This window comes from Strix uralensis, chromosome 5 (genome assembly GCF_047716275.1).
Source record: "Strix uralensis isolate ZFMK-TIS-50842 chromosome 5, bStrUra1, whole genome shotgun sequence".
Classification (NCBI taxonomy): Eukaryota; Metazoa; Chordata; class Aves; order Strigiformes; family Strigidae; genus Strix; species Strix uralensis.
The window spans coordinates 88,169,267-88,192,910 of record NC_133976.1 but is presented as its reverse complement, the minus strand read 5'-3'; the positions used below and the strand labels follow the sequence as shown (position 1 = coordinate 88,192,910).

Below are 23,644 nucleotides of genomic sequence, written 5' to 3'. Positions count from 1 at the left end.
AAGGGGGAAGGGAACACTTTTCTACCTTGGATCTATGAAGAAATCTAAGAAGATTGAAGGATGTCATTAACCAAGGGGGGTCTTTACAATTCTTACAAAAAAACTTCCATAAATGAATATCACCTACATGTGTGCAGAGTGTGCCACACTCCTCGAGCAGCATCTCTCAGAGTCTTGTAAGCTTTAATATATTCATCCACTCATGAGGAGACTAATAATAGAAAATCCCCAGATATTTTATTCACGTGTTCAATGTGTACTTAGGTAGCAAGTTGAACTTTTAATGGGATTGACAGTACAGTCACCCCCCCGTCTTCAGTTCCTGAATAGTTTGTCTTCACAACCATGGAAAATGTAGGTTTGCCAACGCCCATTTTTCCAGTGGCTGTGGGGTGGGGGAAGAAAGTTGGAGGGACCACCTGTAGTTTGTGAAGGGAGAAGTTCGTGTTCAGTTGAAGTTCTACTGGCCAGTCACCTTCCTGCTCCCACTATTATTTCTAACATGTTTTTGCCTACAAAGTCAGCAGCAAACATACCCTGCTTTAAGTAAAAAGTTGAAGCCAAAGGTATGACCTTGAGGAGTATGTAAATCGTGTGTTAAATGATACACGTGGCTGGTGTGTGAAAGGTCTCCTGCCTTTCCCGGTGCAGCAATCCTCATTTTCACCATTTTTTTGTCTTTCTCCGTGCACATCCTGGAAAAGCCATTTCAGCGTGTTGCACCTAATGAGGCAAAGGATTCCAGTGTCCTCCAGCATCGTCTGAGGGCAGCAGGGGATTGTAGAGGGTGCTACGAACGCTGTCATCTTTCCTGCAAATGGGATTTCTTTGGGGTTATGTGGGTGATTCGGACAGTGAACCAGCCTGGAGACTAACAAGGAAACTTTCAAATACAACCAGGAAAAAAAGCCCTTTTCTGCAGCAGGCCTATCAGCACCTAAAAACTGTTACCCAGAATTGTCAGCCTGAGGGAAAAGAGTCTTGGTTTGCCTCTCCAAGCTGGAGATAAACACACGGTGGTACACGAGTTCTGCTTCTTCCTAACTGGGGTCTATTGCCTGTAGTGCTAGAAAAGCCGTGGTAATTGTATGCAGGATTGTAGCCCTACTAGGCTGGCTATTCCTCTCTAGAATAGCTGGGAAGTTCAGTCTTAAAAATAATTAACTGAGTGGAGAAATATTGGAACATGACAACTCAACAGAAAAATAAAAACATTTTTTTTAAGAGGCTCGGTTTTGGTGCTGTTGTACTACCTGCTTCATTTTCTTTTGCTTCGATCCTCAAAGACGTGCTCACTTAAGCTAGCGCTAACCCAGACACTAATGCCAACCTCCTCAAGCCTAAGATGAAATCAGCATTTCTATCTTTTCAGGTTTTTTCTCTATTACATGGTTTGTGTTCCCCAATACTGAATAGTACTCTCAAATTATTTCTGCACTTCAACCTTTAATTGCCCACAAAAGCAGTTTACAGCCTCTTACTCTTCTGCCATGAAAATTATCCCCTTAATTAATGGGACAATAAAAAGCAACTGTAAAACTCACCAAACTGCATCATCCTTAGTGTCTGAACTGGATTTCTACAGCAGTCATGGAAGAGTCTTCGGATGGGTGGATTTTTGACACTTCACCCAAGAATTTCTTGACCCAAATCTCTCAAAATATCAAGAGCTGTAGTAAGGTACTTAGTTTTTCTGTTTTAAAAGCTTCCGAAGAAATATGTTCTCCCCCTGCTTCACCTGCCAGTGTTGTCTTGTCTTTTTTCTGTGTATTTCCCACCCCTTCGAAGCCGCATCCTCGGCCTATTGCCATTTACATCCTTCTTCATCTGCAGTCTGTGCAAGTGAGGGGGTGGTTCACGCTCATGCCCGCGCCCTCCGCTGCATTTCTGCGGGGACTGGAATGGTCGAGGCGCTCGTGGCCCTTCTGCGGCTCGATAAACAGAACTGGAACAGCAAGAGGTTCGGGTCTGCGGGGGAGTTTCAGATTACAGTGGTGGAGTGAGTGAAATTGCCTCAATCACATCCCCCCAATGTCTGAAGCAGAAAGACAGTTATGCTTTTGATAACTTTATACAATTTTTTGATAACTTAATCTAACTTTTTGCTCACTTTTATATCTAATAACCCAGCACTTGTTGCAATGAAGGGGAAAAGAAGTTAGAAAGATGTTTTCCTTTTCATTATTTCCCACCACTCCCAGACTTCCACATCAGCCTCTATCTTTTGAAAAACGCTGCTGTAGTAGTGCGTGCACGAAATGCAGCCATAGCTGATGTCCAGTAAATATTTAATGTATTTAATAACCACACCCAGAATGGAAGCAGCGTCTCATGAGGCTGCGTAGCTCTCCACTCTGAACACGTGCACAGAGCTGAGCAAGGCACAGGCTGGCGTTGGCGTCTGTCTTGTTCCATGTTCGGGGTTGTAGAGGGGACTTGCTTCCCTCCTTTCCTTCTCAGTACAGGAGCTCCCTCACGCTCACTGGGCTATCAAACAGCAGCAGCCACTAGCCCCCAGATGCTTTCGTGCTAGTCCCATCTGCATGGAGTACTTAATGCTGCTGCACAACAACTGCACAAGCAAGGTGTGGAACTAGCACAAACCACTTCTGCCTTTGCAGAAGGCTCAGCAGACCTGTATTCCATTCCCATCCCCACATTCTATTCTGAAGCTTGAATAAATCTTTTTTTATTCTTATCTTTGGCTTCTGGCTCACCTCCCCGCAGCAAAAGCCTTCCAGGGTCCAGAGTGCACGCTGGGTAAGTGGCCACTGCACAAGGACAAAACAAATCCATTCCATTCCAAAATAACATTAAAATTCAGTAAGATAATATCGCCGTCTTCCGCACCAAAAGAGCTTTTACAAAATAATTTAAATGAGAGGATGAAAATAATGAGAGGCTTTGTAGAGCTCTCTCACAAGCCCTGACACCCGGCATGTTCCTGCCAGCAAGGCAATAAACACCCTATTCTCTGCATGTCACAGTATCACAACTTCTCCGGATAATTACCACTTGAAAGTTAATAGGACTCTGCTCCCAGTGTGACGGCCGTATTTTCTATCGTCACTGCCTGTCCTGCGTCCACGGCTGTCACGGGGGACCCGGCTGTGGAAGTACCGTCTTGGAGGACAAGTTGTTTGCGGCTGCCTCGGAAATCAAGTGATTTCCCTGTAGGAAACCCCCGTGCACCGAGGCACTGAAGACAATGGATAGTGCAGAGGGGGAGAGGCAGGTCCTCCTCCTCGCAAGAGTCGTGATGGACAACACCAGTGAAGAGCAGGAAAGGGTGAAGCAGATGATAAGGAAAGCAAAGCTACCTGGCTGACATAGAATCACAGAATTGTTTAGGTTGGAAAAGACCTTTAAGATCATCCAGCCCAACCATTAACCTACACTGCCAAGTCCCACTAAACCCTGTCCCACATCTACCCATCTTTTGAATAAATACCTCCAGGATGGTGACTCAGCCACTTCCCTGGGCAGCCTGTTCCAGCACTTGACAACAGCCCTTTCAGTGAAGAAATTTTTCCTCATATCCCATCTAAACCTCCCCTGTTGCAACTTGAGGCTGTTTCTGCTTGTCCAATCTCTTGTGACTTGTGAGAAGTAACCTCACTACAACCTCCTTTCAGGTGGTGATAAGGTCTCCCCTCAGCCTCCTCTTCTCCAGACTAAACCCCCCCAGTTCCCTCAGCCACTCCCCATCAGACCTGTGCTCCAGACCTTGCACCAGCTTTGTTGCTCTTCTTTGGACACACTCCAGCACCTCAGTGTCTTCCTTGTAGTGAGGGGCCCAAAACTGTTCAGTATTCAAGTACACCAATATTCAAGGTGCAGCCTCACCGGTGCCGAGTACTGGGGGACAAGCCCTTCCCTGTCCCTGCTGGCCACACTATTGCTGATACAAGCGAGGGTGATAAACAAAACAAAACCCCTCAAGCTCCTGAAACTCAGCCCAGCAGCCAACCACAGGCACTGGCACCTTTTTGGTTCGTCTAAATAACCAGTGTTTTGGTCGATAGATACAGTGAAAACAGAATAAAGCAGTACACGCCAGCCAAGGCAGGTGACAGCAGGCCAGCTATCGGTCTCTTAATGACCCTTTAATTCAGCCTTATCACAGCTGCTGGAAAAATGCATTTTGGCCTAATAATTGTTTTGTACTCGGCACTGGTGAGGCCGCACCTCAATTACTTGGTTCAGTTTTGGGCCCCTCACTCCAAAAAGCTGGTTCAACTTCTAAAGGAGAGGAGCAGGTGAGGTGGGAAAGGGAAAGCACCTGGACAGACACATTTCTGGTGAATACAGGCTAAATGCTGTGAGAAACAACCATTTTATGACAGCTGGTCGGGTGTCTCTACCTGTGCCCCACACTAACACATCCTGCTTCTTGCCTTCATCATAAGTATCAACCAACCTCTTCCTCATGAAGCCAGCTTTGATCTTTAAACCAGGTACTTTGTCTGGGCCTGATCCCATTTGCCTCATTCTTTGTCCATGGAGAGCAAGGCTGGTTGATAAGCTCATATCAGCACATTGGGAAATTTTCCTTCCCACATCTTCCCTCCCCCAGGACTTTGACAATGATTTTATTTGCCAGAGACTTCCACCTTCATGTTGTGGAGAGAGAAATTAAAAAGACGACTGAAAATACCCAGAAATCATCTAGTAAAGAAAGTCAAATTAATTATTCAAAAAAAAAATTGAATTCCCTTTGTGGCTGTTTTTTCTGTGGCTGCACTATCAAAAAAAAGCTATCAAAGAAAAGTATCATTAGTTTTTAATTCAGGATGACTTCAGAGGGTGGCTCCAGCGCAGCGGCTGATGGCTGGCCCCCGGGGTCGTGGCACTGCCTGGCCACCACGGGCATGTCTGTGGCCACAGCCCTGGGGCTCTGGTGAGTGCTGGAAGCTGGGCTCAGAGCTGGGGCGGTGGTGCTTTGTGGAAGGACTGCCATGAAATGGTGAGAGGTTTTTCTCTGCGAGGTTATTTAGGGGCGAGGGGGAGGCTGTGACAGGAGGCTCCCCAGTACACCCACCTTCACCCTGACGCCCTCCCAGCAGAAGGTCCTTCCACCAGCCCAGCTGCTGGTGCCGGCAGCCAAAGGGCACGACTCAAATCTCACCTTCAACTGGAGCATCTGAACTCGGCACCCAAAATTTAATATTGATTATGTAGGAGCAACTGAGATAAAACAGCCTAGCAGCTGGGGCTGGCACCTATGAGACAAGACGTGCACCCACATGTGCTGCTTAAATGCTTAATTTCTCCCTGGGCCTGGGATGGGGCAGGGGACTAATGTTGGAGCAAAGCTTTACAGACACACCGAGCACCTGGCAAAAACCCTGGTGTGCCCTGGCCGTGGTGCCTCGCCAGCTGGCTGGGTTTGAACGGGCGTTTCTCGGGCTGAAACGTCTGGTGTTAGCAGAGGGTGGCTTTGGTACTACAGAGTCGATCCCTCAGGGTCAATCCTGCCCCTGCCAGCACCAGTCCCAGCATCATCCTGGGGAGTCCTTGCACCCCTGGTCCCTGCTGACCACATCACACCGCAGACTCCAAAGGAAAACGGGGCTGAAGTAGGTAAATTTATATTTAGCTGTGGTGTAATCATTCTGATTTGGGGGCAGTGATTTGCTTCTGTCTGGGCAGAGAAAAGCAAGTCTACGCCCTTCCTGTAGCTTTCGTCAGAGGTCCAAGCATTTGCCCAGAGCTGCTAAAGGAGAAGCATAAATCTCTTGTGACTTCCTCCAACGCGTGGCTTGGCATCCCCAGCTCCTGGCACCATAGCTCCTCTAGCTGTGCAACGGGTCCTGGTTGTTCAAGAAGAGTCAACCTCAGTCTTGGTGCTTTAAAACCTGCCTTAAAAATCCTGATGCTCAGCATGAGCATAGGACAGGAGGGTGCAGGGGAGACCCCACTGCTGGGAAGGACTGCCAAAGCCGGGGAGCAGCACCCCAGGCTTGTAGGTTAGCACTCAGATATTTTCTGCACTATTTTTCTTTGAAGATGCACATCTGTGGCACTGCTATTATTATTATTATTATATTATGCCCTGATAACACCTGGGATGTTGCTTTTTTCTCTCCAAGAGGATTTAGAGTGTGCTTTATTTTTCTAGGGTCTTAGCTGAGCTCAGAAACGACGTCTGTCCAACCCAAATTCAGGGTGCCTTCCCCGGGTGATCTGCTCCTGGCATGCTCCCAGCTGGCCCTTGCAACGCCATTTCCAATAAACTAATTACTTGTGTCACTCATTAAGTGAGCTTTTGACTGAGGAAAGCAATTTGATGACTGGAGACATAAAAGAGAAAAGCCAAGCAAACCACCTCACGTGAAAGCCCAGCAATCCCCACCTTCATCTGGGGGAAAAGGGGACTAACACAGGCTGAGCACCACTGGAGTGGGTGCCCAGCCCATGGCACGGTGGGGCTGGGAGCACATTGTATTTATAAACCTCACAAACCCACTCCTGCCTAATATACAGCCCAAAAAGGAAGGTTTGTGCTAGTGCTTTACCATGGAAATAAACATTTATATTACTTGATAATACTTCATCTTACCAGCACGTGGAGGCCTGATGGCATTTGTACAGGGATTTATTTGTATTTACAATTGTACAGCGCTGAATCGGTGCCGGAAAAGCTTAACCAGCTCTGTGGTGCTTTCAAATTTCAGCGTGTGGTTTCACCACAGCAAAACTTGCCGCTGCTTTTACACCGTAGGTCTCCAGTTTTGAAAGCAAATTTGTGGAGTAAATGCAAATCGGGAACTGCCGAGTTGAGACCCCTGGAGGCAGTGACATCTGCCTGTCTTTGATAAGAATTTCTGAGAGTGAGAGTAAAGTACTTAGAGTGAAATTAAAAGCTTTGATCTGTTTCTTTGTTTCATTATTATTTCATGTCTGAGGCCTTTCAATTCTTATTAGGCTGCGATGTTCCGTTAGTGCTCCAGCGCTATGTGGGCAGGGCAGGAGGTGGCAGCCACCCGGCAGGTGACGGGCGTTGCTGGGACTCTCCTCCTGGCTCTGGTCTGAGCCTGGTTAAATGAAACAGGTCACACACACACCCCCCCAGAGCAGCGTTGCCTCAAAAAAAGTGGCCCCCAGGCCCCAGCACATCGGGTAACCCTGTGCCCCATGGGAGCCCCAAATGCCCAGCGCGCAGGGCAGAGGTGATGTGAGAATCGTAGAATCATTTAGGTTGGAAAAGACCTCTAAGAACATCAAGTCCCAAGCGTTAACCTACACTGCCAAGTCCACCACTAAACCCTGTCCCTGAGCGCCACGCCTACCCATCTTTTAAAGAAATACCTCCAGGATGGTGACTTAGCCACTTCCCCAGGCAGCCTGTTCCAGTGCTTGACAACCCTTGCAGTCAAAAGTTTGTCCTCATATCCCATCTAACCCTGCCCTGGCGCAGCTTGAGGCCATTCCCTCTTGTTCTGTCGCTTGTTCCTTGGGTCAAGAGACTCATCCCCCCCCTCTCTGCACCCTCCTTTCAGGGAGTTGTAGAGGGCCATGAGGTCTCCCCTCAGCCTCCTTTTCTCCAGGCTAATCAGCTCCAGTTCCCTCAGCTGCTCCTCGTAAGAGTGGCTTTTTGGGTGAAAGTACAAAACCCTGGTGTAATGCTTGAGTATTATTGAGTAGAAGGCAACTGGGGCAAGGGTTTTGGTGTTCCTCTTCCTTGCCTGTAGCTGTTTCGGAGGGGGCTGGGGACAAGCAGGTTGTGTGGTGGATGAGCTGTCGGGGTCAAGGCTTTGGCAGTTCCCCTGTGGAGGAGTTTCTCGTTGTGCTTGGGTAGCCAGGCTGGTTGTCGTGATCCCATGGGGTTGGGTTTTTCCCAAGACTTACAGCAAGAGCCATAAATGTCTCTAAAACGGACTAAGGGGTGTGATAGAGGATGGCAGCGTAGGGAAATCTGCGTGATAACACTGTGTGACATCTTCCGGAAGGGAAGGGAATGCTGCTTTACCAAACCTCTCATCAGGTTTGTTTTATCCCTCCTGTGAGACGTTCCCACGGTCAGTGGCACTGAGGCCGAGGCGGGGATCGCTCGTGTGGGACGCAGAGGAGAAGGGATGGCACCCGCCAGGTCCTTCCCTTGTCTCTTGACTGGTGAGGAAGGACTGGCTTTTGGGCAATTTGGGCTTGTGGGTACTTTGTTTTTCTAGGTGGATTCTGTGGTTTGCAAAGGTGAGTTCAAGCTTCATCCTTGCCCTGCACCAGAGCCCTTGAGCAGAGTTTCTTTGTTGTGCTTCTGGGTAGATGTTGTCCGTGGGCCTTCCCTGCCCTGGCCAGGCGTGGTCAGAACTGGCCCAGAGGTTCAGGTCGCAGGGGGAGATGGGTACTCCTGGGAGCCTGGCCAGGGGCCGGGGAAGCAGAGGGCTCTGCAGGGAGAGGCCATGGGGAAGGGGCTGGCTGGTGACCTCCGGCTCCCATGCCCAGGGCCCGAGGCCATTCCGGTGGCTGATGTCACCATGCTCATTTGCATGTGGAAGCCCATCAGCTGCAGCATTTCCCAGGAGCCTTTGCTCCCGGGCACACCATTGGCCGGGCCAGTGTCCCTGGGTGACGGTTGCCCGGGCTCCTGGGGTGACTCTGGAGGTGGGAGGAGGCGAGCGAGGTGGCTCTGCGGTCCCACGCCCCTGGAGCCGGAGGAGCACTTCCACGTGTCTTGGGCCACCACCAGCACAGCGGCTCGTCTGCGAGTGGCCTCGGTAGCCATGCTGCGGAAGGAAGGGCAGCGGAACGGCCACCCCAAGCAAGTCCGGTTCCAGCTCCCCACCAGGGACTGGCGGGAGGAGCGTGAGTGGGAGAGGAGCGAGGCTGCTGCTGCTGACCTCTGGGTCCCAGCGGCTCCATCAGTTGGTTCCCCGCCTGGCTTGGAGGAGCATGGGCAAGCGGGCAAGGATGGCTGGCAACCCCTCGGGGAGAGCAGGAGGAGGAGGCTTCTAACTCATCTGCATGGACAGGACAAGCCCTGTAGCGTGAAGACAGATCCATCGGCACAAGTAGATCCTCCGGAAAAGGCAGATCCCCCAGAGCAGGCAGATCCCACAGCGCAGACAGATCCCACAGCGCCGACAGATCCCACGGCGCAGACAGATCCCACAGCGCAGACAGATCTCCTGGTGCAGACATATCCGACAATGCAGACAGATCTCCTGGTGCAGACAGATCCCATGGTGCAGACAGATCTCCTCGTGCAGACGTATCCGACAGCGCAGACAGATCTCCTGGTGCAGACAGATCCCCTGTCGATGGAAACACAGTTTGCACAGCCTGTGAACTCTTATTACTTTGTCTTGACTTATGTTTATCCAGCTCTCTAACGTTTGTCATTTCACATTTTAAAACAATGGTAGTTCTGTCACCGTCATGTTCAAAGCAAGAATTTTAAAACTCCACTCTGTTGAAAGTAAATGACAAGTCTACCTACCACTTGCATGTCTCTTTGTTTTTTTGGTGATGAAACTAGATGATCACCAGTCATACTCGGTTTTGGTTGGTAACGGGTGGGCATAAAGGTGCGACCTTCACAGAAGGCCTGTTTGTTTCTGCTATCTGGAAAACAGCCTCTGCTTTCCAGTGTTGGAAGTTGGAAGGAGACAACAGGTAGAGTATCGTCTTTCCAATGGATTAGTCCTCCAAGTCTGTAGCTGCTTAGTCTTGAATTAGAAAAAAGCCAAGCTATCCGAAGAAAAACCCTCAGAGATGTTTTAAAGATGGGTTATGAATAAGGGGAGTCCTCCAGGCTCCATTTCTCATAATATCTGGTAGGATCTGATGTTGCCGTTTCTCCCTGTCTCCAGAGGTTCAGCTTTCAAGAGCATCTTCCTCTGCTCTCCTTTTCCACTGCTTCTGCTTCCCGAAGCAGTAGCAGGATTTTGTGTGTTGGCCAAGGATGGTGAAGGACTTTGAGTCTTCTATGGAGAGTGGCTTGTGTTTGGAGGTGGTGGAGTTTCACTAAGGATGTTTTTCTGGTACCCAGAAGCAAAATAAAAGAAAACAGGCAATTCTGAGAGACGTGATTAGTGTGGGAAAGGAAAACTCCGACTCCAGTGCTGGTGCTGATGGATTCATTTCATGAAGGAGCTTTGAAGGGCAATAAACTTGTGCATGGCTAATGGCACATGCCTGGGGACCAGACTTGGTTTTCTCAACGTGGCTTTTGTTCCGCTACAGAAAGCTGAGCTGGAGCACTGCAGATGTGCATGAGGCAGGAGGAGGTGGGATGTGAATCTGTGTGAAGGAGGTAATAGGTGTCAAAAGCAGTCCCAGTGTTGTTCTCTTCTTGCTTTGTGGTGTGAAAGCCTCCAAGTTGGATTGGAGAGGACTTCTCCAGGTTTTGGTCCTTACTTGGGACTGGTGGGAGGAGCACAACTGGGAGAGGACTGAGGCTGCTGCCGCTGAGCTCTGGGCCCCAGCAGCTCCATCAGCTGGTTCCCCACGTGGCTTGGTGGAGCGTGGGCAAGCGGGCAAGGATGGCTGGCAACCCCTCGGGGAGAGCCGGTGGAGGAGGGTGTGATGGTCTGATAAATCCATGATTAATATCGCAACCATTTGATAAAGAACTTTGGCAAAGGAAACTGTTTCTATGGAAACACCGGGGCTGTGCAGGTCAGGGCAGAGAGATGCAGTGAGAGGAGGGTGTCCCATGGAGGTGGGACCACACTTTTCAGAGGCCAAACTTCCCTATCTTGAGTGACTCCATAAAGAGCCAATAAAGAAGCTGTTTGCACAACACATGTGCTAAAAGGAGAGGTCAAACAATGGTCACACACCTGCAGGGAGGGGGGAGTAACTCCCCAACAACCCCAAAGTCCACAGACTCATTTCTAGAAGAATCTGAAGGTACAAACTGCGTGCGTACCAAAAACAAGGAGAATTCTAGAAGCATAGATTGCACATGATGGCTAATTAGCCTAATGAGTCCCAAGTGCCCACCCGGAGGAGGGGCAAGGAATTATAAAAGGACACAAGTCAAAGCCCGGGTGGCTGTGCCCCTCTGGAACCAGACCCCTGGGCTGGCTGGACCAATGATGGAACCAGGACTGGTGAAATCTTTCTTTTTTGTCTTTCTCTCTCCCTATTTCTCTCTTTCTCCCCTTTTATCTCCCATTCTTATTCTGTATGCCCGCATATAAGGCAAGGCTTGTCGGGGCACATTACAAGATCTGCCGGTGTATGTTGTAAGATTTACCGGTGTATATTATGAAGTTTACCACTTGTTGCAGAGGTTGCGAGGCTTACTGACAAATGTTCAGGGCCAAATCCTGCTCTTGTGCACCCTCCTCCAACCCAACCGATTTGACGAGCAGTGGGGAGAAGCCGTGCACCAGAGAGGCATCTCCTTTACTTTAAATATGTCAGATTTGACCATGAGAGTGGCTGGTTTTGCGTTGGAAAAAAAATCACACTGAACCAGTGTTGTTGCCCCAGCCTTTTCTAGCCCCGTTTCAACACTGCTCAGCGTGAAGCCACCGGACAGCTGATGTCAACTCAAATCCCAACTCAGGCAAATTCACACAACCTGTGCTTGGCTGGTTGTGTCTCTCCTCCTGCCGATGCTGGCTGGATGAGGGCCCCGGAGCCCCTCAGCAGTGGGAGAGAGGAAGGGCAGCAGCACCCAGCACAGTCTCAGCTCTTCCCCAGCTGCTTGGAGACCCTGAGACAAATTTCACTGGGAGGACCAAAAACAACCCATGTAGAACTATGTTGTGTGAAAAATCCTTGGAATCAGCCATTTCCAACCCAGGAACCAGGCTGGGGCCTCCTGGAGCCGAGCAGGGTGGGATGAACGGGCCTCGCCACTGGGTACGGCTAACGGGGCTGGGTAACACCCATATCTGGGCAAACTGCTCCCACAGGTGATGGAGCCACCTCTGTCAATGGCCGTGAGGAAGAAGGGATGTGTCAGGGTCTCCTTTCTCCTCCCAGCTTGACAATTCCCCTTCAGTGACATACAGATTTTATTCTTTCAAAGCATGATGGAAGTGTCAGTTTGTAGGAGGAGGATGGGCTGGGCAAGTAATTACACTGAGGTCCTGGGTAGCATTCAGAGCCATGTGCGAGCTTTAGGAAAAAAAAAAAAAAAAAAAGAGGTAGAGACATAAACTGGTTGGGAGTTCTTCCAACATGTATTCAGCGGATCAGCTGGGAAGCCATGAAACGGTCCCTTGTCTAGCCACGCGCTCAAGAGAAGTTGGATAAAACAGAGGAGCCATCATAGGTAAAGCACAAACATACTGATGTAAGCAAAAGCTTTCACTGGGCTGGCTTAAAAGTGCTTAGCATCGTGCAGGGATTAGCTGCTCAGCTGGTAAGACTCCTGCTGATGTTCCCTAAGGCAGCTCTTCCCTTTGGGGGCCACCAACCAGCACAGCCATGGCAACAGGGACGTGCCGCAGTGGCTGTTGCCCGTCGGGTGTTCAGTCCCGTGACAAGGAACCTCCCAAACCACACTGAAGCCGGGTGTTTGGTTTCCCCTGGCAAGTTTGCAGCTAGAAATGATGCACCATCGGCTCCCTCCATGCTCTAAGAACGAGACCAGGAATGATGCTGTGATGATCCAGGTGGCACCCCCAAATGAGGTGAACTAGGTGGGTGGGACGTGGTTTATTTTCTGCAGTCATGAAGTAATCAAGAAAGATAAGAAGAATGTAACATGTAGTCAGTGGCTCAACGCTTTTTTTTTTTTTTTTTTTTCATGATTAGGAAATTTCTCAGTTATGCAAGTGCACTTTAAACAATAACATCATATCCACACCAGAATTGCATGTTTCTCAATTTGCTGCTTCGTCCACTTATTTCTAATGCCACCCCTTCTTAATTCTCCTTGTGTTTTTAACTAAGACAAAGCAATAATATTTCCATGGCCAAAGCAGATGAAGACAACTGTGAAGTGCTGCTGGCAAGGGACACAAAAGCCCATCAGGGTGAAGGATGGACATGTCCACGTCTGACAGTGCAATGACTTTTTTTTCCTGCAGCTACAGCTTAAACCATGACCCTGGGTTTCAGTAACGTAGAGCACATTGGCAGCGGGACAAAGAGACATCCTGGGTGACGGGGAGAGAGGGGTTTGGGTTTTTTTAAAGATCTTATAACTCCTCTGAAACCTTAGAGGTTGCCTGTGCTTGGCTACCAAGGGAGGAAGGCTCGTTGCTGGTGCTGCCCCGCTGCTTTGCTCGCCTGTGGGCAGGGACACCAAATCCCTTCCTGGGGCTTGTTCGTTCACCTTTGTGCTGCTGCAGCAAACCTCCCCACATCAGAAAATGAGGAGTGTGTGTAGAGCGGGGAGATGTAATTTTTAAAGAGATATTGGGCTCACTCATGAAATTATTGTTCCAAGCTTCCTCAAATAGAAAATAATGAACCCAGCATCGCTGATTTTCAGGGCAGTGCCTTAGCCATGATTCTCGCTCGGCACCCTGGGCTCTCCTTACACTTCCCCTCGGCTCCCTGAGAGGGAGGTAAGCGTGCCGGAGTTCAAGAGTGCAATGAGTGAGCCAGCCCTCCTGCTCGCCCACCTCCTGGCAGGCCACGGAGAGCCACAATCACAGGGGCACAAGCACCTGAGATGTTCGTGTCGAAGTTTATATCTCTGCAACTGGAAGGTTGCTTTGTCAACAGCAACCGGAGTGTCGGTCAGCTCTGTTTCCAGCATGAATGTTGAAGGGAAAGGCTGTTTATTGCTGTATCTCAAGCCTGAAGATGAAATGCAAAAGTGAATCAAAATTTCTGTGATAACTGCTTAATGAGCGAGGCTGATAATCAAAGGTTGGGGCGTAGCATTTCTGCTGCATCTACACAGCACAGAAGTCATCTGCAATCTGCCAGTACAAACGCAAACAACAACTTCAAAGAGCAGTAGCATCTTTTTTATTTTTTCCTTCTCCCTGGCTAGAATCTCTATATGCCTGTGTACGCTTTGTAGTATTTTTTCCTATCATGACAATTTAATTTTTTGTTTGCTTTTTTAACGGAGAAAAAAACCCAACTTTTGCTTTAATGATGTTCACCATAGTGAACTTAAAAGTGGCTTACAGAAACAGAGTCTGGCATTTTCTGTTTGCACCAGTCAGTCGCTAGTGATTGATCTCAGAAGCCAGGCTTCATTTTCTAAGCAAAATAAGCTGCAGTTGGCAAAACCTGATTAAAGTGAGTGGAGTTTTATCTGATGGGGCTGTTGCCACTCATTTCAGTGTAACGTCTCCCTTTCCAACTACAGAGGACCTGCAGAAGACAGAACAAAAAGTATGCATCAGTTTATAATTCACTCTTCTAAAAGTTTAAGTGTTCCTAATAGGCCATCAAACTGCTAGGAAACCAGCATGGGGACGTCAGCAGGCAGAACAAACTCCTAACACGGCTGGTGTAGAGTTTGTGCCGTCATCCTTGTCTACCACAAGAGAAGCCACTAGCCGGACTGACCCTACCGTTAAATCCATTGCGCAAAAATTGCTGTCCGTGGTCATGAACTAAATATAAAAGAAATTGAGGGGTCTTGACTTTGCTTCCTGATTTTTGAGCCTTTAGGGCACAGTGGAGCCATTGTGGCTTCTCCCTCTAAGAGTACGAAGCCCAAAAGCATCTGAGATCCTGCCGCAAACAAGCCATGCCAGCGTTCCTCGTTCTGCTTGCTGGGAAGGGTTGGCATTGCTCTATGTTACTTCCCAACAGCCAGAAGAGCTCCTTTTCCTCTCATTTCTGAGGGAGACAGTGAGAGAAGGAAGAGTAGGCAAAACTACATTTGAAGAGGAGCAAATATAAAACTGACAGGCTTGGAGACAACACATTTCATTTGAATGGCTATTTGCAGAGCAGCTCCTCTGCGAGATAACTAATGGCATGTGAAAAGGTCCTACGCACAGAAAACAGTCTGTCATGTTAAAATAAAGAGCTCTGAAGCTGTGAAGTCTGGCATAGCTGTAAAAATAACTTTCGCTTGGGAGGGGAGGCTGGGAACCCTACAGCTCCCAGTTCTTTTCAAAGACAATGCCCGGTGCCGCAGCAAGGAACACAGAGGCTACCGTGGCTCCTACAAATCTCCACCAAAACAATTTAAATTACTATCGAAGATTAAAGGCTAGCATAAGCCTACGCTCCCTTGCAACCACATTAATTATTAAGGTGACATGCAGAGCTCTGTAATTGGCTCCTGTCTGTTAGCACCGCGCTGAGTTTATAGGTTAGGGTGGTGGCAGAAGGAGGATGATGATGATGATTATATACGATTTCTGGGTTTGCTGGTTTGGAGGAGAGCTGATGTCTTCTAAAACTGGAAGCAGTGTTAGGAAAAATCAGGGTGCCCTTCCCATAGCAGAAGCCAGGAGGGAGGAGGGGGCAGTTTAGCTGCAAGGGAAGCAAGGACGCAGCGCTGAGCTGCCCCTGCTAACTGCAGCCCAAAATTAAATGGTGACACTGCCAGGAAGGGAAGACGAGGCAAACCCCCCTCCCCAACCAAACAAAAATTATGATTTACACCTACCCCTGGCAAAAAAAACCCCAATCTTCCTTCTGCTCTGCGTAAGCATTAGCCACTGTGATAGATTCTATACAGCAATGTCTGACCCTGTGGGAACTGTCTCGGAGCCTTAGGCTTGCTCCCAAGCTGACTCAGTTCGTGGCAATTTGGGCCAAGCCCACTGCAGTGTTTAAATTCTGGTGAAAACTTTGAGAACACAACCCACAAGAGATGCAAGAGGAAAAGAAAGAGGGCTGAGGTACTGCCAACATCTCTGCGTACAGATCTGGGGAAGAGTGGGACGAGAAATTATTCCAAGAGGTGGAAAGCCAAGAAAGGGAGTGGACACGATGGCCTCAAGGAGTGGGCATCTTCCTGGAAGAAGGAAAGCAGGAAGTATTGTAGAGATTCCGGCATCGTTTAAATCTGAAAATTGAAGACAACGGTGGAGAAATCGGCACCAGTCACTCCCCTGGGTGTGAAGGGGTCACACAGTGGGCCCTGGGCAGGCCACGCTGCATCCCCTCAGCAGCAGGTATCACCACGACAACACCACCACTAAATTGTCAATCAAGTTTAATGCATCATAAAGAAGTAAAACTACATTGGCATATTTAAGACAAACACTTTTTTTTTCTATGCACACTATCCACTGGACAGTCCCCTTTTCAAAATAACTACTTTTAACAGTCCAAGACACTTCTTCAGAAATTCTTCACATATTCAACCTTCCACGCTTTTCCTTTTTTTTATTTGTCTGAGAAGAAAAAAATCATTAAACCTGAAAACATTTACATTGCAAGCCACGTTAGAATGCATAATTGGCATACAATAACCAATGTATAACAATTGTGTTTTACTTAGTTCACTTTGTTCATCAATAAAAGAATATAAAAATCTTGTTCAACCGAGTGTTGTGTATTAAAATAGATTTGTATAGTACTGCACAGTTTCTCCCGGAGTTGTGAAAATGGTTGAAGGGACCATGTGCTGCCTAGTGATGGGCGACGGAAAAAGCCAGTCCCTCGCGTGTTTTTTTTGTTTGTTTGTTTAAAAAAAAAAAAAAAAGAGAGATTCGGCACCATGTGATATGCTGATGTGAGAGACTAGCCTCGTGTCGTGCTCTGGTGGCTTCTTGCTTTCCTTAAGTACCTGTTGTGCTAATTGACGGAGAACTCATAAACGACAGAGACGATGGCGTCTGGGGGGGTGTGTGTGACGGTGAGAAAAACCGGGGTGCCCATCACTACCTTCCCGGGCAGGCCGCAGGGTGACGGGGGCCCTGTGGCCTACGGGGGGGGCCAGGCGGACCCTTGCAGTATCAGGAAGACTAGCTAGTGAAACAAGCAGGCGCACTGGGATTTCCTCAGGTTAATGCTAAGCGCTTCCCAAATGTGCTAAAATCCAACAAAATATTACAAAGGAATCACGTTTCAAAAAAAACCCAACAAACCCTTTAAATTTTCTACAGCCTGTCCCTCCCCCAGAACTCCTGATATTATCCAGTATGAGAAACAACCCCTTGAGGCAGTTTTTTTTTTCTTTTCCTGTACCATTTCAGCAGATATTTCTGCAAGCAAAACAGAAAAAAAATAATAATTAAAAAAAAAAGAAAATCACGTTACATATTCTTAACAATAAAAACGCAGTACAAAAAATGTAAAGTTATCTTTTTGGCATATTATCTGTACTGGCAAGAAACAAAAAAGAGAATATTTATTTGCTCTTTTTCTTTAAAAAAAAAAAAAAATTCAAGATTAACAAAGAAGAAAACCCCCAAAATACTATCTTTAAAAAATGAAACCCAACCTGCCAAAGATATCCACTATTATGGTTTATGCTAAATCTTGCACAAAAACTCCATGAGAAAAATACACCGATAGCAAAATAAGTAAAAAGGACCTGCAAAAAAGTAAGGAGTTTTACAGTCATACTTTTTTAAATACTTCGGAACGCATATACAGAAGCATCAGCATGAAAATACTTCAATATTTTACTAGAAATGCTAACTTCATACAGTTTCTTTATTTAAATATCTGCAATTCTCAACTCTAATAATACTGAAAAAAAACGGTCTTTTGTTTCGAAGGCTCTGTGAGTGTCCGTGACGCCGTTCTGGTCAAAACGGCCCCATCTCCAGGTCACCTGAATCAACGGGGCCAACTTTGTTCCTCTGATAAGAATCCATGTCGAGTCCTAAGTAGTTCAGTTTCTGGTTACCTCACCGATTTCCCTCCCACACACAGCTTTCAGCCCAACTACTTTTCTACTAGCTCACTACCTCTTTGCATTGAAAATTTCCCCCTTAAAGCAGAACTGGAATCCCGTCTGCCGCCCCACAAAAGGATATCCCGCTTTCTATCGGCCATACTTTTCCTGTTCCTCCTCAGTCAGAAATACATTAAGGCCAACATAACAAAAAAAATCTCATAAGCACTGAAGGTCTCGGCAAATACAAAACCGCAGCACAACCCGCTCTGTGGGAACCTGCTGCCACAGTGACCTACAAACTGGACTGATTGGTTTGCAAGTTTCTACGCGTATCAAAACTGAGATTGTTCCTTTTCTCCTTTGTTTCAGTTTAATCTCTCCTCTGCGCATGGGTATAAAGTTTTTTCTCCCCCCTGCCTTGGCCCTCTGGCAGCCGGCTCTGTCAGTTGTTACCCTGTGATTGCTGCAAGGCTTTGTGCATGGCAGCGGAGGCAGGGGAGGGTTTGATCCAGGGGACAGTTAGCAGGGAGGAGGTGGTGGTGGTCGTCATGGTAACCTGAATCATCTGCTCGTTTTGTATCAGTCTAATGAGGGTTTTGAGACGTTCCAGTGATGACTGAGTCCCTTTCTGCTGGGCCAACAGGCTGGTTTTTAGCTCTAAGCATTTCTGTCAAATAAAGAGAAGGGGAGAGAGAAAGAAAGACTGAGAACACATTCAAATTGGTGTCAAACATCTCTCCAAACATTCTTTTGTGTCTTGAGCGCACGTCCTGCTCAAATGAAGTCTATTCTCCTTTGGGGATAGCAGAACCACAGCTTAACGAACGGAGGAATCGCCGGTGCCGCACGCGCTGCAGCAGCTCTCTAAGGTGACAACTTTCATCCCAGTCCAAATGCGCTCAGAGGACGTTTCGGACCTCGTCCTGGAGGCAGCCGGGCAGAAATGCCTTCTGCACCCCAAACAGATTACTGCCACGGGATTGTAATAGCTGTATGACTACTGGAAAGTACCGAAAGCACCAGCGAGGCCTCTAAATCTTACCAAAGGGCCCTGGTAGATGCTTGAGGGGTAAACCTCACCGTGATGCATTTTGTACGTGCCCCACATTTTAGGGAGTTAGTCCTGTGAAGATAAGTTGGCCTCTCTAAAGATGATGTCAGTATATTTCAGGCAGAAAACTTGATTTAAGCCACTACTGTTACACCACCGCAGTCACAAGAAAGGCTTTTTCCTCTGGGGTGGCCCAAACCACAACCACTTGAAATGTTTTCATACAAACCTACATGGGAATGAGCATGAGAGCAGGAGCCAAGCGAAGGCATCCCAAATCCCCCTCTTCTCCAAGAAGAGATAAGGAAGAATCAGTAATTCCCTCCCCAGCCGTGCACTGCTGCAGCTAACATCCCCTCCTTTACACTATCAACTGGCCCGTGAGGGACTATGTGACACACCAAAACCCTGAGCCCGTCTGCTAGATGGAAGGTGGCCTCTCTAATAACTGAAACCTCCCGTTTTCTTTCTCCCAGTGGGTCCAGGGGTCTGGCAAAAACAGTTACTTGTCTGCAAACTGCTCCTTTTTGGCTAAGGTCTAGACTGCTCGGGGTAGAGGGGGGGCATTCTCCAGTCCTGGGCAAGTGGGAAATGCTCACTTGAAAGTCAAGTTCTTTGAAAAGCAACTGTGTGGAGCTGCTCAGAGGTTGGTTTAGACAGATGAAATCTCAGGTGAAGGATAAATCATGTTCTGTTTTTACCAAATAACACCATTCCACCTGTGGTGCGGACGAGAGTGTTCTTGCTAACGTAAATCTCTGTTACGGCAAATGTCAGAAATGAAATTGCTCTGTGCTGGAACATCTTTAATTGCTTTTCTCCTTTCAGGTGGATATATCTCCAATACACATAATCATCGGTTGATATTACCATTTAAATAAGACAGTGTTGCCCGCTGAAAGAACCTGATGCTGCTTAAGTAGGAATCTGACTGATTTTGACAGCCCCTGACAGACACCTGATAGCTGACTGCATCCCCCAACGCTCTTCTTTTTCCGAACACCTCATCCCACTGCACCTTCCTACCTACTAAAGATATTCCGTACTCCAGAGTCACTTCATACATACGGGTGTTTCCATTAGTGCTGAGGGTGGCTATACACACTTACAGGGAATATTCCCCACTGTGATGTCTTTTAATAAGTTATCGCTTTGCCTTCCACTCTATTTTAAATGTGATAAATATTTTAACATGCCTCCTCTGGATAACTACAGTGGTAAAACAAGCAGTGACCAGTTACTCCTGCAGCTGCCACTTTGAATTTTCCAGGTTAAGGAGGTTTCAAATATTTATTGAGACTGCCACACAAGCTAACAGCTACCCCTTAAGAGTGGGCCTGCAGTGAGGTAGCCCCAAATAAGTTCCTTCAGCCATGGAGGATGGGAATTATGGCTCTGAACTCAGCCCATTCATTACTGCCAGAGACTGGTCCTTGGAGCATGGTATGTGTGGAAGACATCTCCAGCCAACATTTAGCTCTGAAATGAGTTCACAGAGAAAGTGACTGTGAATCCATTTCCAGTCATGGAGAGGTTGTTACAACATTCAGCCCCGAGACAAATAAAGATGGTTATTTCTACCTAATCTCAAGAGTTTTGAGTTAATGTACAAGCAGCTACCACTGGAGGACACGCTTGGGACTAAACTTTTCACCTGGAGAATGGAAGTGTCTTAAAGTCACTGGGTTGATCAGAGCTGTGTATGGCACTACAAGGGAAGCAGACACAGTTATTTTGTGGGTTTTTTTGTGTGCAACAGGAATTCAGGTGATTTCTCCTCCTCAGCCCACCAAAGCAGCTTGGTTTTGTGCGTAAAGGAAATCCACGTAATTTTCCTCAGAGGGAAACACACTCACACCTGAACAGCTGTAGGCTGGGAGCATAAATCATTTTCTAGCCATAAAATATCTGTTTTTCGGGCATATATTCTTTACAAACACCTCTGCAGGAGGCTCTGTGTCCCCAGTCAGGTGTCCTACCTTCACTGCATTGTTGAGAAGTCGATCTTTTTCTTCTAACTGTCTATGCTCACTCTTCAGCTCACTGCTTCTCTTTAATAACTTCCGCTTCTCTTCTTCTTTGACTGCAGAACAATAAGATGAAGGATGTAGAAGTTAAGAAAAGAACACGTGGCAAAAATGTGAGCTTGACAACAAAGCAGAAGCATCTATTTTGAATGGCTTCAGGTTTCGTTAGCCTTTTGCCAGCAGGTACAGCCAAATAGAGCTGGAGGTTCTGCTTGCATGCTTGTGTCTACGTCAATGACTAGCACACAGGACAACCCAAAAGCTATAGGGCACCTCTGAGATGAATTAAAATTAATCCTTGGACCACATGTGGTCCTCCAGGTCTCCAAGAAAGAGGTGAATGGTATTTAAGAACAGGTCAGCTACCTGGAATGGCAACAATTAGCAACCCTGGCTGAAAAGCATGATCAAAACAGTACCAGACCTCTGCAAAGCTCCTTATAAATGCCCCAAACAGCCCATCGTAAGAGTGCAACAGGGAACTAAAAACGAGTAATGGCCAACGCACAGATAATATACAGCATCTGATACTCAATGATTGCGATACCAAATAATACCAAAACAATTAGGAGCTGATATTGCTGTATTATCTGAGAACTAGCCTGGCATCGTGCTACATACCCAGTTACAGGGCTCTGCATAGCCTGACTGTGCCTCTCTGCCTCCCAGCCCGATATGATTCTGCCTCAAAATCCCGTTTTCAGCCCTGTTCTCGGGAAGGCACCATGTGGATGGTAGCCTCCTCCACAGAGTGAAGTTCCTGGGAGATCAGTCTCAGTTTCCTTAAAGAGAGAAGATAGCACAGGAGCAGACCGAGGGGAAGGGGAGGAAAAGTGACCTGCTGTTCCCAGTCACAGCCCCTCATGGCCCTTTGCTTAATAATGCCATCATACCTGGTAGCATTACACCTCTCACAGGTAATTAGTGACAGAACAAGAGGGAACGGCTTTAAACTGCAACAGAGGAGGTTCAGACTGGACATTAGGGAAAAATGTTTCCCAGAAAGAGTGGTCAGAGAGTGGAATAGGCTGCCCAGGGAGGGGGTGGAGTCACCATCCCTGGGTGTGTTTAAGGGCCGTTTGGATGAGATGTTGGGGGATGTGGTGTAGGGGAGAACTTTGTAGAGTCGGGCTGATGGTTGGACTCGATGATCCCGAGGGTCTTTTCCAACCTGAATGATTCTGTGATTTCTGATTCTGTGAACTCTACGTTAATATTAGTGCTGTTGTGCTGGGAGGGGGCTACAGGGGTGGCTCCTGTGAGAAGCTTCTCAAAGCTCCCCTGGCCTCAAGTCAGCTCCACTCTGGCCAAGGCTGAGCCAGTTAGTGATGGTGGTTGTGCCTCTGTGATAAGATGTTTAAGAAGGAGAACCTGGGAGGAGGAGTTGTGAGGGAGACACCTCTGCAAACACCGAGGTCAGTGGAAGAAAGGAGGAGGAATGGGGGGAGATGTGGCGGGGCAGGGACCCCCCTCAGCCCGTGGGGAGAGGGCAGCTGTGCCCTGCGCCCGTGGAGGGCACCGGGGGAGCAGATGTCACCTGCAGCCAGGGGAGGATCCGACGCTGGAGCAGGGGGATGTGCCTGGAGAAGGCCGGGAGGACTCTGAGGGAAGAAGCCCCCGCTGTTGTAGTTCAGCACTGCAACATGCAGGGGTGGCCCATGCCAGAGCAGCTCAGGAAACACTGTGGCCCATGGGAGGGACTCACGTTGGAGAAAGTTTGTGGAGGACTGTCTGCTGTGAGAGGGGAACCACACTGGAGCAGGAGCAGAGTGCAAGGAGTCCTCCCCCTCAATGAGGGGACTGACTGCACCCCCGCATTCCCCGCTCCCTGTGTCGCTGGAGGGGAGGAGGTAGAGATATTGAGAGCAAAGCTGAGCCTAGGAAGAAGGGAGGGGTGGGGGAAGGTGTTTTTAAGATGGCATAATGCTTCTCCTGTCCTACTCTGTCTGTTAAGTGCTGTTGTTAGTGTCTGAATTAAATTTATGTTCTTTTTCTTCCTCTAACGAGTCTGTCTTTGGCCCATGACTGTAATGGGTGAGTCATCCCTCCCTGTTCTTATCAATTCCTGAGTCTTTTGCTTTATTTTCTCCTTCACAGTCCTGAGGGGAAAGGGGGGAGTGAGCAGCTGTGTGGTGCTTAATTGCCTTCTGGGCTGAAACCACAACAGCTATGAAGGACTCCAATGGCATCTCCCTGCCTTGTCAACAGCTGAATCCCTACCTGTTTTATGAGTAACATAGGAGTGCACAATTGCCAGAGTTCCAGTCCATGGCACGTTGTCATCTTTCTTTAACACCTATAAGCCCAGGAAACAATAAAAAGTTAGGACTCCACAAAGACACACATTAATGTTTTTCTTCCTCCAGCCTCACAGCTCTGCAGGATCAGATCTAGAGTCCTTGTCTCAGAATTTGCAAGCTGAAAAGTAATGAGAGAATAATTTAAGTAGCTGTCTCCATTGGGGCTTACTCCTTTACACATCACTATAAACAGCACTACCAAACTGTGCTAAAAGGGGGCTACAAATTCTCTGTTTCTTGGTGCTGTGGCCAGAAGACATTCTTCGGCCCCCGACAAGCAGATTTCCACACTGTCAGGAGTGTTTTCTACTCAGCGTGGGAGAAGTTGCTGGTCCATATGAAAACATGACAGCACGGACCTAATCCTGAGCTGCACTGCTCTCTGCAACTGCATACTACAGCTTCTCCTTGACATTTTCAAAGGAACATAACAGGGATCTCAATGCTAAACACAAAGAGCACAAAATCTAAGCCTCCACTCTACAACTTAGTGACACTGTACTGTTTTAGTTATTGTTTTCCTGTTCATGCAATCAGCATTATTCACAGCAGCTAGACAAATTATCATTTCTGACATATGATTAAT

The 23,644-nt window shown here is 47.8% G+C and overlaps 1 protein-coding gene across 3 annotated transcripts in view; it reads right to left on the bottom strand.

Annotated features, from left to right (window-relative positions):
• Positions 1 to 16,029: 16,029 nt before the first annotated feature.
• The window catches only part of PHF21B (PHD finger protein 21B), a 172,348-nt gene continuing 164,733 nt past the window's right edge, over positions 16,030 to 23,644 (bottom strand). For all 3 annotated transcript variants that reach the window (XM_074872134.1, XM_074872135.1, XM_074872136.1), the window contains 3 exons: positions 22,979 to 23,054; positions 20,711 to 20,814; positions 16,030 to 18,347 (listed from right to left, as the gene is read on the bottom strand). In XM_074872134.1, coding sequence (XP_074728235.1) covers positions 18,123 to 18,347; positions 20,711 to 20,814; positions 22,979 to 23,054 — 405 coding nt within the window. In that variant the 3' untranslated portion in view covers positions 16,030 to 18,122. The remainder of the gene's footprint in view (positions 18,348 to 20,710; positions 20,815 to 22,978; positions 23,055 to 23,644) is intronic.